The sequence below is a fragment of the Carassius auratus genome, unplaced genomic scaffold (genome assembly GCF_003368295.1).
Source record: "Carassius auratus strain Wakin unplaced genomic scaffold, ASM336829v1 scaf_tig00035888, whole genome shotgun sequence".
NCBI lineage: Eukaryota > Metazoa > Chordata > Actinopteri > Cypriniformes > Cyprinidae > Carassius > Carassius auratus.
Genome location: NW_020526272.1, coordinates 26269 through 42723, shown reverse-complemented (window position 1 = coordinate 42723; position 16455 = coordinate 26269). Strand labels below are relative to the sequence as shown.

Below are 16455 nucleotides of genomic sequence, written 5' to 3'. Positions count from 1 at the left end.
AGGTTTCGTTGCAGTTTTTGGAGCCAACAAGCCTTCCTCAGTGCCAGTGTATTTCCGTTGCATCAGCTGCATCCAGGTAGGGATTTGATCACGTATATAGGGTTGTAAATTATCATGATGCAGTACTGTCTCATTTCATCTGTTTTTGACTCCGTAGAGCACTGGTCCAAGGCATTCTGTGACAACAAATGCCCACTACCATGGAGCTTGAAGTTTTGGACTGTACCCCTTTTTCCTGCTACTGACCTTTACTAAAACAAGATCACCCACTTGGTAGGACTTTTCTCTGGCTTGTAAAATCGTAGACCTTCTTCTGACCAATCTGAGCATAGCTGGTGTAAGTTTGCAGTTCATGAACAAACTCAGGTGTTTCTCTAGCTTCCCTGCTAACTTCAGCTGTCCTTATCCAGTTTTCATATGGCTGGAAAACTCGCCCCAGCATCAGCTGATTTGGTGTGAAACCTGTCGCTGAATGCAGAGTGCTCCTGTACACCACAGTAAGTAGGGGAATATGTTCATCCCAATTCCATTGACTGATCCACGTAACACTGTATCCTCTGCAATAACTTTCTGTTGAATCTTTCCACTTTGATGCTGTCCGTTTGATGCTGGATGGTATGGTGTGGTCTGGGTCTTGGTGGCTCGTAACAGACGACAAACTTCATTGAACAATGTGCTCCCAAAGTTCCGTCCTTGGTCAGTGTGAATTTCAAGGGGAACTCCAATGCGGGAAATAGTCAATTGAATTCAATTTAAGTTTATTTGTATAGTGATTTTTATAATACAAATCACTGCAAAGCAGCGTTACAGAAAATTAAGTTTCTACAATATTTAGAAGAAGCTTATCAGTGGTGACTGTCAGTTTATGTGCATATGACAAATTTTCGGAAAAATCTATTAAAGACTTAGTCAAACACATGATGACCACTATTAACAGCATTTATTATATGATGCAATCACATTTATATCAAAATTTGGTAGTTCTGTATGTTGTTTCAGGGTTAGCATCATCTGAGGTCCTCTGAGGGGGTGACATAATCTCTTCTTAGGTGTCTTGAATCCAGACTAAAGCTTGTGTAAATCCTACATCCCGTGGCAAAACAGAGAAACAAATAAAGACATAATTAGTGTAGCTGCTGTTCCAACCAAGTAAAATTAATTTGTTTAACCCAAGCTAAAGAATAACAACGTGCTTTTGATCAGATATAACTGCAGTCCAAAATTATGAGATGCATTATTTGAATGCTTGGCGAAAGAGATGTGTCAAATACAAACACCGACCTCTTTGCAGCTGTCTCAGCTCCTTGTTCGGGAATAGGGAATGCCTCTACTCAGCAGGTAAACTGCCAATTACAATGAGAATGTAACGGTTGCCTGACATAGATTCTGGAAATGGTCCTAGGTCCCATGCTCCAGCCTGGTAGTTCTGGAGTTTGGCCCTTCCCATTGGACTGGTGATCTTACAGCAACTACACTGTGGGCACTTCTTGACAAAAAAACATACATCATTTCCCATATTGTACCAGTGGTAATGACTGTGTTCATGAGTGTACGAGTGTCTTTTCCTCCTCTGCGTGACCTGCTTGTGCTGGATGACAGGCTTGGAGAACCTCCTACTTCAGGGAAGTGGGAACAAGTAGGTGAAATACCTCCAGTGATATTGTCCCAATGGAAGTAGAGGATCCCATCTCTCATCTCCACTTGGGACCAGCACAGCCAGTACTTGCGAACTGCTGGGCTCAGCATCACGACTTCTTCCTTTGCAGGCAAAGAAACGTCAGATGCCAATTTATGGAGAATTGAAAATTCTGGGTCTGCTAACTGTTCTTCTTTGAAATTTTTGAAGTCAGCTAACAGTATTTATTTATTTACTGTATGGAAAAAGTATGGAATAAATATACATATCTGTCTTCTTGGCTAGTTAATCCAAACAATATACAAATGTGTACTGTTGATAAACAATATAAAAACAGACGTCACATAGGGCATGCAAAGCATTTTATTAAAACTGTTAACATTACAGCAGCAGGGAATTTGAATGTGCATGAGTTATTTTATTTAATCTGTGTTATTAGAATGTATCGTTTTTTTTTTTTTTTTTTTTTACCTAAAACATAGAGGCACTGATTGATGTGTCTGCATCACCTAGATTCAAGCATTTCAGTGGGCTTAAATAGATCATTCTTTACAGCAGATTTAGTTCACAAACAATGGACAGTTTTGACCTAAATATAATTTTCAGTTTCAATAATTAATCCTAAATTTCCAAGTTGAATGAGCCATTATAACGGCTGGGTCCCTGTGCATGGCTTCTGGGTTTAGCATCAGGGCCAGGTGTCGAGGAATTTGGACAAGCTGGGGTCCATACATGTCTATCAATGACAGCGAGCTCAGCAGCAAAAAGTTGTTCAGCATCTGAAGGCACTGTTGCATCTCTGTTTGTAACAAGTGCTCTATGTGGGGCAGATTAAAGTGTGGTAGTGTCATCATGTGGGTGTGGACCACATGTCACCTTTTTGGCATGGGGCTGCAGCGTGAGAGCTAACAAACAAGTCTTTGTAGCTTCCAGTCTTCAGAGCAGAGGTGAAATGGCATTTTGAAATTACTTATTTTGTCGTGACAACACGGCCTGTAGCCAGTGCAGGTCTGGGGCAGCTGATGCTCCAAGTGAGACTTACGGAACAGTTGAATCCATCTTGTATTATAATTTAAATCCAACCTGTATTTTCTGTCAAATGTGTCAATGTTTTATTTAAAATATTTATTTATTAATATGGAAGTATATTCTGCTCTGTGAGTTGAAATGTGACTTTTCAAGGCTGTTTTACAGTGACTGTGAAACCTGGCAGGCAGCCAAATGCATGCTTGATTTGTCAGACTTCCAGTGCCACGCCTCTCGGGGAGGGGAATTCCATGCTGCTTTTATTTCCGTAAAAGAGTGGTTAATGTGCCAAATAAATATGTCAATCAGTCTTTAATAATACTTCAAAATGCCGTTTTGCAGATTATAATGTCCATAGAATCACACTGATGTCCCAGCAGTACATAACACTCACAATTCGCTGGTGATTTTCTATCGCACTCAACTTCGGACACCACTTGTTGTGCTCTCGTCTCTAACGTTAGTCTATCAGTGTCCCTGGAGGCATGAAGAGAAGCACACAACAAAGATAATCCATTGAAGGAACTTTACTAGTAAAGCATAACTTTACAACAGCGGGGTTCATGCTCTTGCCCAGTGCTGATGGGTTTGACTACAACCATCCGCATCGAACTCTGAACATAACAATCAGTGAACTAGTCCCCATGCAGTGAGATAGCAGCATCTAATTGGACAATACAGAACTCATTATTATACACAATGAGAAAGTGATGTGATATACAGCCAAGTATGGTAATCAATACTCGGAATTCGTGCTCTGCATTTAACCCATCCAAAGTGCACACACACAGCATTGAACACACACCCAGAGCAGTGACATGCCATTTATGCTGCAGCGCCCAGGGAGCAGTTGGGGGTTCGGTAGTCTCAGCCTCAGAGGGTCACACCCACGGACCATTGGCTAAACGTCTGATGCATATGTGACACAAAAGTGGAAATACTTCAGAAGTGTCGAAGTCGTCATCGGATTGGTTGAATTATACATGATTTCTGGGAAACGTGTGAACAAAAATGCTGTGGCGCCAAACCACCTCATGAAAAAAGAAAGCCATCAAGTTTACAACAGTGACATCGAGCGCTTATCAGGATCAACTAAATGATGGATATTCAAAAGTATGTTAAATATTTTAAGTTCGTAGAAAATAATCTTTAAAATATGTCTGAGAGTTTTACACACCGGTCTGTAATTGTGGCGACATTTTTGCGCCCCAAGACGTGACGCTGAACGAAACAAACTGTTATTGGTTGTTTGACATGTCGGTCAAATGGCCTCATAGGTGGGCCTTGGCCAATGAAAGCTACCATAGATTCTAGACCTTCAATCGTCAGTCTGACTAGGGGTTCGGTGCCTTGCTCAAGGTGCACCTTCAGGGCCGGCCCGCGGCATAGGCGCAAATGCTAAGGGCGTCACTCATCCATAGGGGCGCCAGAATGAGTTAACGAGTGAATTTTTTTTTTTTTTTTTTTTTTTTTTACATATTTTTTTAATAATAGGCTACTATTTAAAAACCATTCATTCGAAATACTACCAAATAAAGCAAAAAAAAAAAAAAAAAAAAAAAAAGTCCGGCTCTTCAATCTTCCCCCGCCCATCGAGTGCTTGAAGTGCGTCAGAAACAGAGCGCGCGCACGATCAGTTGTTGGTAATTTATTGTGTAGCGTGCCCGACGCCGCATCCAATGTAGACAGCACTGCTTTTGTTAGCACACAGCTCGTAGAAACGGGCCTGGCAGCTCGCGCCAGTTCTAGACACGGTGAAAGTTTCCTGATTGTGACGGAAGGCCGAATTTACATGACACATTATAAATGAGCATAGTCTGCGATAGATACAGTGCCAAAAAGAAGAGAAGAGGATAAAGACAGAGGTAAAGAGATGTAGTGAAAGAACAATTTATTGCATAGGAGTAAGATACTATAATTTCATGGCAGTTATTTTTACCTTAAACTTAAAGTTAGCAGTTGTTCTGAGTTCTGAGTCCCCATACTGTGATTTTGGGGGGATACAGTACAGGAAACATTACTATTTTTAATGTTTTTGAAAGAAGTTTCTTCTGCTCATCAAGCCTGCATTTATTTGATCAAAAATACAGAAAATTTTTAATATTGTGATATATTATTACAATTTAAAATAATTTGTTTTCAATTTATTATACTTTAAATTATCATTTATTTCTGTGATGCAAAGCTGAATTTTCAGCATCATTACTCCATTCTTCAGTGTCACATGTGACATCCAGTCGATCACATGATCCTTTAGAATCATTCTAATATGATGATTTATTATGAGTGTTGGAAACAGTTCTGCTGTAGTGTGTGTGTGTGTGTGTGTGTGTGTGTGTGTGTGTATATATATATATATATATATATATATATATATATATATATATATATATATATATATATATATATATATATGCTAAATCATGAACACAATGGCAGGGTGAAATGGGCTGTGATGCATGGGGCGCCAGGTAAAATCTTCAGGGCCGGCCCTGTGCACCTCAGTCGTGGTATTGAAGGTGGAGAGAGCACTGTACATTCACCCCCCCCCCCCACCTCCCACCTCCCACCTACAATTCCTGCCGGCCTGAGACTCAAACTCACTACCTTTTGGATTATAAGTCCAACTCTCTAACCATTAAGCCATGACTTTCCCCAAATATATTGACTATTTTATATATAAAATAACTATAACTCAACTTATATTTAATTAACACTGACAATATGTGTATTGTCCTCTAGTGCCATCTGCCAGTAACAAAGCAGTAGTCAAGAAAAAAATCCAATAATTCACAGCAGAGGCTCAACGAATAAAGAAAATCGCAGAAACTGGGACACAGATGAGAGTTTGAAAGAATGTGTGTGACCGCAGTGTTACGTAAGAACAGAAACACACATTATCAGAGTTCATGGCTTCTAAGAACTTCTTTTCGTTGTTCAGGTATAAAAGGGTTGATCTGAAATGGCCATCTCGTCTAACCCCACCTCCCCACATGCACCCAATGAGTGTCACTTTCATGTGTGGTTTTTAGAAAAAAAAATGATGCAACAGTATGGTAACACCCAAACCGAGAGCGTGTGCTCACTCGCGTACAGTTTCTGAATAGAACAACCGACAAAAGGTTTGGTACGAGCTATCAAGTACCCAAATATTCATCTGCCATACTGGTTTGATGGCATTTTTTTTTAAAAGCCACAGTACCACACATTATACTTTAGTATAATTGTAGTTTTGAAGACACGATAATAGCCTATTCACTGAAACTGCTGTTGTTTAACCTGCAGATGTTGGGGTATTTGATATTTAAATCAAATTAAACCTATAAATCAGTCATGATGCATATAGTAGGCTAGTTCCCTGACCGTCTGGCTAACTTTGAGACATTTATAGTACAGGAAGTTAAAAAAGCTCCATTAGTCTCAAGATCCTGTGTTTGGAGAATGAGAAGTTTCGAGAAACTTATGAAATGGCCTGCATTGCCCTAGTATATCCTGGGTTCACACAGTGTAACGGAAGAGAATAAGAATGAGAAATGGAAATAAACTGTAGCTGAAATTTTATTGAACCACTGTTGTAAATCACATGACCATTTCCAGTGCAATAGCCGTACAGAGCCTTATAAAGGTACATTTTAATTAAGTGTTGTTGATAAAAATGCCAGATGCAAATGCTTGAAATTAATAGATTTAAAAGATCACTTTTGGTCTACAAATGTTCGCGGTAAGAACGACCTGAAATCTGAATAAAGCTCAATAATGGGGATTCCTTTATAACAAATTTCCCTAGAATACCCTAACACAGCTCCATAGTAGTGGAAAGTCCGCCCCATTTACATCGAATCGGTTCTTTTGAACAGTTCGTTTCAGTGAACCGGTTCGTTTGATTTATGTACATCATACCTTATTTAGGAAATCAATCGCTCCTTGAGGGCTATGCAATTAATGCTATTCATTAAAACCAACTATTATATACTCGATTCAATGAGTATGTGATTTTTTTATTATTATCTCGAGAATAGCTTTGATTGAGCCGTTTTGTTTAGACCAATTGATAAGATTCAGTTGAAAAGAACAAAAAAGCTCGCGAAAAACACCGTCTACTCCCATCGCGAAAAACACTCCCATTTCCCTTTCCTCTCTACATGTTGTTGATGGTGTATTTGGTTATTTAAACTTTCTCCGTGTCTATTAGGCTACTATTCAGACATGTATGTACGACGGCGACATGTCGTCGTGTTTCTGTGGTGTGCGGTAAGTAAAACCTTTAAACCTTATTCAATTTTATAGCCTACTGAGTTTAATGCTGCATATCTTAAACGCCCTACATCAACAACCACCATCCCTTGAGGAATACAGAAATGTATTCAATCGGTGTTTATTATATTTGTTGATTTCGGTTTTAAAATAATTGAATACAACTTAGAGAAGATAGTATAAACGTACTAAACATTTAGTATAAAAGGTTGAGAATCATTTTCGGTTTCGTTTTGTCGCTAGCTTTCTGAAGCGGTATGGTCGGTGTAACTGCGGTTGACAAGGCATGCCTGAAAAGAATTTCAACAAGAAAACTTAACTTTAATTTCAGAATTGATCTGTTAAGTGCCGTTTTCCCATGTTTCAGATGTTTACTGTTGGGCTGACAGAAGGCAGGAGCCTGCGCACGAGACGCAGCGACTGTGAATACGGGACTTATCCGCACGAGGGAAGAGAGTGCTGCCTCTGTCCCACAGGTAGGATCTAATATAGCCTATACACACATAGCCTACACAGTACAGTATTGTTCAAAATAATAGCAGTACAATGTGACTAACCAGAATAATCAAGGTTTTTCGTATATTTTTGTATTGCTACGTGGCAAACAAGTTACCAGTAGGTTCAGTAGATTCTCAGAAAACAAATGAGACCCAGCATTCATGATATGCACGCTCTTAAGGCTGTGCAATTGGGCAATTAGTTGAATTAGTTGAAAGGGGTGTGTTCAAAAAAATAGCAGTGCGGCATTCAATCACTGATGTCATCAATTTTGTGAAGAAACAGGTGTGAATCAGGTGGCCCCTATTTAAGGATGAAGCCAACACTTGTTGAACATGCATTTGAAAGCTGAGGAAAATGGGTCGTTCAAGACATTGTTCAGAAGAACAGCGTACTTGATTAAAAAGTTGATTAGAGAGGGGAAAACCTATAAAGAGGTGCAAAAAATGATAGGCTGTTCAGCTAAAATGATCTCCAATGCCTTAAAATGGAGAGCAAAACCAGAGAGACGTGGAAGAAAACGGAAGACAACCATCAAAATGGATAGAAGAATAACCAGAATGGCAAAGGCTCAGCCAATGATCACCTCCAGGATGATCAAAGAAAGTCTGGAGTTACCTGTAAGTACTGTGACAGTTAGAAGACGTCTGTGTGAAGCTAATCTATTTTCAAGAATCCCCCGCGAAGTCCCTCTGTTAAAAAAAGGCATGTGCAGAAGAGGTTACAATTTGCCAAAGAACACATCAACTGGCCTAAAGAGAAATGGAGGAACATTTTGTGGACTGATGAGAGTAAAATTGTTCTTTTTGGGTCCAAGGGCCACAGGCAGTTTGTGAGACGACCCCCAAACTCTGAATTCAAGCCACAGTACACAGTGAAGACAGTGAAGCATGGAGGTGCAAGCATCATGATATGGGCATGTTTCTCCTACTATGGTGTTGGGCCTATTTATCGCATACCAGGGATCATGGATCAGTTTGCATATGTTAAAATACTTGAAGAGGTCATGTTGCCCTATGCTGAAGAGGACATGCCCTTGAAATGGTTGTTTCAACAAGACAATGACCCAAAACACACTAGTAAACGGGCAAAGTCTTGGTTCCAAACCAACAAAATTAATGTTATGGAGTGGCCAGCCCAATCTCCAGACCTTAATCCAAATGAGAACTTGTGGGGTGATATCAAAAATGCTGTTTCTGAAGCAAAACCAAGAAATGTGAATGAATTGTGGAATGTTGTTAAAGAATCATGGAGTGGAATAACAGCTGAGAGGTGCCACAAGTTGGTTGACTCCATGCCACACAGATGTCAAGCAGTTTTAAAAAACTGTGGTCTAAATATTAGTTTAGTGATTCACAGGATTGCTAAATCCCAGAAAAAAAAAATGTTTGTACAAAATAGTTTTGAGTTTGTACAGTCAAAGGTAGACACTGCTATTTTTTTGAACACACCCCTTTCAACTAATTGCCCAATTGCACAGCCTTAAGAGCGTGCATATCATGAATGCTGGGTCTTGTTTGTTTTCTGACAATCTACTGAACCTACTGGTAACTTGTTTGCCACGTAGCAATAAAAAATATACTAAAAACCTTGATTATTCTGGTTAGTCACATTGTACTGCTATTATTTTGAACAATACTGTATATATTGTTAGCGAGGTGGACTTCGTTTCTTATTTCACATCAAAAGTCTAGGCATAGGGTTTGAATAGATTTACATTCAGCAGGGCTTTATTTTTCTGGTTGTCGATCCCCGATATTACAACAAATAATTAAATATGGAATAGTTTATTGTTTTGTGATCAGATGAACTTAAAGTTATTTCTGGATCACTTAGATAAGATTGGAACAGAAGGATGTTCTCAAGGATATATAGCTACCAGTGTGTATTTGTTTGTGTTACAGGTAAAAGGGTCTTGAAAGACTGCACAGATACAAATGAAACAGATTGTGAGCTGTGTGAGCATGGCACCTATATGGATCACCTGAACAGTGAGAACGAATGCTGGCCTTGTAAAGTCTGCGATTCCAATGGTAGGTCTTAACATATGAACCTTGTTAGTTTTGTCAACTAAACTGATTTTTCTGCAAATCATTTTTATTTATACTCTCTAATAAACAGGAAATTTAACAAACGGGCTGTAGACAGTCAACTGTTATTTTGAAAATATTAGTCAAAACGTAATGCTAGAGATTGGACTGTTTTCAAAGGCTAGTACTGTGCTTCTTGAAGCCCAAATGGAAGCATGGGCGAAACAAATTGTACAAATTCTTACAAAACTTATTTCTGCTTTCTGTTCTTGCAATAGCAAACATGGAAGAAAAGGACAAATGTTCGCTATATTCCAACACTGTCTGCAAGTGCAAGAATTCTTTTTACTGTGACAATGGTAACCTGTGCAAGATCTGTTATCAATGTGACACGTATGTAGCCAAATAACCTTTTCTTTCTATTCTTTCTATGTGTTTAGAAAGTTAGAATGGAGATTACTATAAAAAACTTGTGCATGCAGATTTCTTATGTTGCTCCAATTCAAACCAAGTAAAATCTAAGCAAAATGCAGACTCGGTGTGGCGGAAACATTAAAATGTTCTTGATATAAGTTTTCTTTAGTCTCTCTCTCTCTCTCTCTCTCTCTCTCTCTCTCTCTCTCTCTCTCTCTCTCTCTCTCTCTCTCTCTCTCTCTCTCTCTCTCTCTCTCTCTCTCTCTCTCTCTCTCTCTCTCTCTCTCTCTCTCTCTCTCTCTCTCACACACACACACACACAAAATAGAAAAATAGCAGCAATGCTTGTGCTTTCATAATACATAGCAATATTAATTAAATAACTGTAACACTGGTGCAGTTGGCCATAGAGTGTTTCTGCTGAGGGGTTTGCTAACAGTTCCTCGAAGATCTGACATTTTAAGCATTTTTATAGTTTATTATTTAGATGTCTCTGTTTATATATTGTTTACCCCACAGGTGTGAGAAATATGGAGTGAAAAAAAGTTGTACAGAGACCAACAACACTGTGTGCCATGATGCCAAAGAGCCTGAAAACCACCAAGGCAAGGGCTGCTTTATCACTGATTTCATTACATGCTAAAATGCCCATGTCCCAAGAGCACTTCTGTGTACACACAGTATAAGCAATAACTGAAAAACAGTCAAGCTTATGCAGTATAAACTCTAAGAACATTACAGATAATGGACTCCTATGATTGCTTATTTCAGGGGCCACTGTAGCTGGTTTGGTATTACTACTCATAGTTGTGGGTGGTGTTATTTTGGTGGTCCTTTGGCTACAGAGAAACAAAAAGTATTGTTTTAAGGGCAGACCTATCGATCCGGTGAGTCAATTCTCTTGTTGTAAACTTTCACTGCACCCTTGTGGTGTTACAGTTGAAGTTTTTTATTTGCATTTTAAAACTTTTGTGACTGATGGATTTGTCTGTTTCTCCCCACGTAGAAACCCCCGACACTGGAAGGTATGTTTACTTCTGAGAACAATTTGATATGTTACCATATAAAGTTTTTAAATATCTAATATTAGCAGTCCCAACACCAGGTCGTTGGTTTAAAATCATGTAAATACATCAAAGTAAGGTTGATGATACCAGAGCCGGCACCAGCGCAGCACTGATGAGGGGGCGGCTGAGGTGACGAAAGGGGGCGATGACATAGCACAAAGTAAAAGTATATATAAAAAGATCCTTTTGTGGCCCATTTACGTATTTGTCAGACCGATATTACTACAACCATTAGAATACAGGGTTCACACAGATAGAGATTTGGTCGTGAGGCAGATCAGTGGAATGAAACATGTATTCTGAGTGAATTAACCTATTAAAAACTTCTTAGCAAATACAGATGGCAGAGTATTGAATAAAACAAAATCGCACAGCCACCAAATTCTAAAATCTGACATCCAGGGAATAAAAATGTTAGCAGTTTTAGGCATCAGTTTTATCACAAATATAGACAAGTGACACCACCAAAACCACCAGAAAAACTTAATTGTGTCTGCTTTACAATGAAACACAAGCTCATTGCGACTGATTCCCTAACATAACACATTCATTGCGACCCATTTAACAGATGAATCATTTTAAGTTAGAACAACTTGAACAGCAACAAACAACAACAATACAGCAAAATAATAAACAAACTACGATCATTTAGCTCTCTATTAAACATATCCAACATAAACAAAAAAATGTGACTTTGTGAAACGGACTGTCCTAAATTGTAGCTATTAGTTATTAATGCTAGAAAGCTTATGTATTTGGCAACTATATATTTTTTAAATAAACCATTATTTTTGACATTTCACACTCATCTTGGGTGAGGGGGCGACGTTGCCATCAACAGGCAACCAGGTGATACACAGGGCCCACAACTGATCTAAAGTATCCAGATAGAAATTTGTTAACCATTCTCAATAGAAAAGTGCCAAAGCAAAATTGCTCAAAAAATGTCGCCCCATGTATCATCGGAATAAGTCATCTTTAAACCAAGAGAAGAATAGAGTGAACTATAGTTACCTATACAATGTGTACCATACGAATAAAACACGTCATCAGCAGTGTATTAAAATAAGCAGTTATTAAAATAAATCCATGCCTGTTTTGTACCCTGTTGATGGAAAGTGTCTGGAATATAAAGACATTAGATCACAGTAATAGCAGGACAAGAAGCTAATATCAGTGCTCTTCTTTTTCTGTGTAGATTTAGACCTGGACCCTCACCTACTAGATATTGTTGACGTTCTGGACTGGAAAACGGTGAAACATATTGCCAGGCACAGTGGCATGAGGAAAGCTGAAATGGAGGAGCATGAGCTTAACAACAAAAATGATGTGAAAGAACAGAAATACGCACTTCTGCATGCTTGGTACGAGAGACAAGGTTTATGTGGAGCCTACCCAGCTCTCATCAATACGCTGTATGAAATGAAGCAACGAAAAACAGCAGATGAGATCCGGAAAATTGTTGAGAAGGGACAGAACTGAATGAGGTGCCAAGTAAATATGCACAGTGTTTAAATATAGGATTTTTCCCTTGACATTAGATATGGAGGAATATGGATAACAGCCATATTGTGATTTTACTTTTCATCTTGTTTAAATAATGAGGCCGCTGGAGTGATTTGGAAATTAGCGACACCTGCTTTACTCACCGGTCTCGCGTCCCACGGAGGAGATCTGAAGGATACAACAGAGGAGCGACGATGGTGAAGGACTAGAGAGGATCAGGCCTGGGCTTTATTTTGTGTTTTGTTTTCATATATGCACGGCAGTCGTCCACGAGGGGCTGTCACGCTGTTTTGTGTTTATTTTATTCTTAAAGTCTCATTTAAATGTCCGTCGGTTCCCGCCTCCTTCTTCCCGTGATGGTGGAGTTGGTTTACTGTTGTTTACATACATTAAGAGGACATACTTATGTTTTTTTTTTTTTTACTGCACATCATGGTGAAGTCCAGCAAAGAGTCTATCCATGCAGTTGCAGAATAATCTCTGGAAAAGTATGACTGGAATTCCACAAAAAAAGATGGAAACACATGAAACCAGCATGAAAAATTGCAGATTCGAGAAAGCAATATGATAAAGGTCTTCTATTGCACAGTGCAACATTCATTTTATTCCTTTTAAGTACAATGTTTTTATCAAAATCCAATTGATCCATGATTTTCCTAGTAGAATTTAATAACATAAGATTATCAGAATCTTGTTTGAGTTTAAGGGCGATTTCTGCAGCCTTTAGTTTAATTTGGTCTCACATTAATCTGGCAGACACAGAAGTGACATTTAAATCCTGGTAAAGGTGAGACGTGATTAAGAATGAACCTAGTGACTTGACATGTGCAAATGGTGGTGAGGAAACATCCGGCCCCTGGAGCGCCCACTGAACGTAGGGATTTTTCATTCATCTCTAGACATATGCTGGACAAGATGCTTCCTCTCTTCACCCTCTCCCTCACTCTCTCACTTCTATTAGACTCTTGTTTCCTCATCAGTCAAGGTTTAGCTGGTTTTGCTCTCTCCAGCTCTGTTTGGGACATACTTGCTGTTTTTCTCTCATTTCTTCTGTTCCTTCTTGCTTTCATTTATAAGGAGCAATCTAAATCAGTCTGTAAAAAAATGGTTATTGTGAACTTGCTTCAATTGACACTGTGGTGCACTGGAATAAATGCTCACTTATGTCTCGGAGATAAATGGGACAGTTCAGCCAGAAAATGAACATTCTTGTCATCATTTACTCACCCTCATGAATGTGAGAACACAATTCTAGTTAGTGAGTAAGAGCACTAATGAAATGAAAACTGCATAGACTAGCCTTAAAAAGTGTTTATTTTCTCAATTTGTTTTATTTTTACGAAATGTTCATATGTTCACATGTTCATTTAATGTACATGTACTCAATACTTGGTAGGGGCTCCTTTTCCTTTAATTACTCCCTCAATTCGGCGTGACATGGAGGTGATCAGTTTGTGGCACTGCTGAGGTGGTATGAAAGCAGAGGTTTCTTTGACAGTGGCCTTCAGCTCATCTGCATTTTTTGGTTCTCGTTTCATCTGCATGTTTTGGTTCTCGTTTTCCTCTTGACAATAGCCCATAGATTCTCTCAAGCACACCAACTCCATGGTCATTTAACCAACTTTTGGCAGTGTGGGCGGGTGCCAAATCCTGCTGGAAAATGAAATCAATCTACAAAAAGCTGGTCAGCAGAAGGAAGCATGGAGTTCTCCAAAATTTCTTGATAATCAGGTGCAGTGACTTTATTTATTTTTTTAAAAACACAATGGCCCAACACCAGCAGATGACATTGACCCTAAATCATGACAGACTGTGGAAACTTAACACTGGAACACATTTCCCAGTCTACAGAATCTAGAGCAGACAAGGAACAAAAACAACCACCTCCAAAGTGTGGTACACATTGGCACACATGCGTGCGCTAGAACAGATCAACAGGGCAGAAACCACAGCCAGCCCACATGAGCTGGAAAACTGGAAGTAGAGTGGACCTCTTGCTTGCTTTCAAGTCAGCGGTCTAAACTCCTTTTAACTGCAGTCCTGGATCCATTATTTGTTTTGCCTCTTACCCCATGTTGTGTTCATACTATACAATGACTTTTAGGTGGGTCGACTGTTTAATTTCAATAAGACGTTTTCAGGACCCAATCTGTTGCGGTTTGGCTTGATCAAACCCAATTTTCCTTTGGTCAAAAACTCCCCTTAGTAGCCTACAGTTAGCTGTCAACTTCAAAATCATATATCTACACTAAAATAGTTTGAGACCTATAAACCTTTAATTAAGTTCTAGATAATAATAGTTTGTGCGACAATGACCCGAAGTACTTTACTCATAAGCAAAAGTAATTTATGGTAAAAAAAAATATATGCCCGGAATGTGTTAACTAATTTTTTGTGATTACTGAAGTACTGAAAATTCAAGACCCAAGTGAAACACTGATATCAATATGTAATATGATTTTTTCTTTAGTGTTAAAGCTAAAGCTTTATTACCCTAAGGAGCAAGGTGAGCCACTCATTTGCTTCTGAAAAGCATTTATCTATGTTTTTAGTGGGTTGTAACAGTGGTTTGATTGTTTTAGACATTTAGTAGCCTATCACAAACCTGTGCAATTCTTGTCCTCATTATTAAATGTAAACTTTTCAAAAGGGTGACGATAATTGAATAGAATTTAAGTGACAAATTTTCAGTGGGTACACTTTTAAGTTATAAGAACACAGTTTAATAGTAAACAATTAATAAACATTTGTTTTTCACCTTTATTATTCTTTGAAATGTCATTTCTTGAGTCTATGCATAACAGCATCCAGTTAAACCCAGTGAATCACCCAGACATCAAATCTCTCATATTTTCTAAAATAAAGCCACAAAGATCATCACCGAGTGTCTTCAATGACATCTGAGAGGTGAAAAACAAAGACAGGAATATTAACGTTTGTACAATAGCATATAACAGCACAAAGTATCCATTAAAGTAGCATTAAACAAGCAACTCAAAGGATCATTGGTTAAAAATGTCAGTAAGAATCAAAAGAAAATGTCCATACAGAAACAGAACGTGTTCAAAAGCCCCTTTACACTCTTCATAACAGTGTTAGTGACAAAAGTCAAACAGAACATGAGAAGCTAGTTTCTAAGAGCTACATGGCTCTCTCAACCAAGCTGCTTTTAGCCAACAACATTCAGAGCAACTGCCTTTACTGCATAGCAAGAGGAGAGAAAGGTCGCCTTTCAGAGGAAGAGAACATATACTTATATATGATCTCTAAGGAGTTGTATTTTAGACTTTAAGGTCTGTGTGTTGTTTCTGTACTAAATACAATTGCTGTAACTGGGAGCCAGTTTTGCTGCTTACTGGTATGACAACAAAAGTAACTTTTCAAACCATACCAATGTCTGCAAAACATGAAGCTGTACTAAGTCTAATGTGCAATGGATAACAGCTCTGAGTATAGCATAGAAATGTGCAGTGCAATTACACAGGCTTGAACACTTGAAACATGCTCATACTTGCATCTTACTAAGATTATGTGGCAAGAACAAATTGTCAATACCATAAATGTACAATCTTCATGAATGTTAATCATCCATAAAGCTTACGGTTTTCAGATTTATACACTGTTTGGTTGAAAAGAGCAGCCTAATCTAGAATGAGGGGTTTTCATACATTAAAAAAAAAAAAGTCCATAATAACAGAATTAAAATCAAATCACACAATGACTGTCAAATGTTGTACCCAAAATATGCTGTTAAATAATTAAATGCAAATATACAAGGCCAACCAAAGCCTTATTTATATATTATAATGGTATATGACATTTTAACTGCACTGTTTTTTATTTTATAAAAAAAAAAAAAAAAAGAAATTACAAAGAAAATATAATAAAAAATAAAAAATTCTGGAAGAAGAAAATAATATTCCGGTTAACGTGAGGCCCCCAAAATCAAATTCAGATTTTTCTGTGACATTACCTTGGAAACCCCCCCCCCCCCAAAAAAAAAAAAAATTATAAAAGTAAAAAA

At 38.3% G+C, this 16455-nt stretch overlaps 1 protein-coding gene across 1 annotated transcript; it reads left to right on the top strand.

Moving 5' to 3' along the window:
* The first annotated feature begins 6753 nt into the window (after positions 1–6753).
* On the top strand, positions 6754–13626 carry LOC113082376 (tumor necrosis factor receptor superfamily member 26-like). Its single transcript, XM_026254038.1, has 8 exons — positions 6754–6913; positions 7284–7392; positions 9319–9447; positions 9723–9837; positions 10378–10463; positions 10630–10745; positions 10865–10883; positions 12124–13626. Exons 1-8 carry the CDS (start codon positions 6869–6871, stop codon positions 12405–12407), a joined length of 903 nt encoding a protein of 300 aa, XP_026109823.1. The 5' UTR covers positions 6754–6868; the 3' UTR covers positions 12408–13626.
* Positions 13627–16455: the final 2829 nt, after the last annotated feature.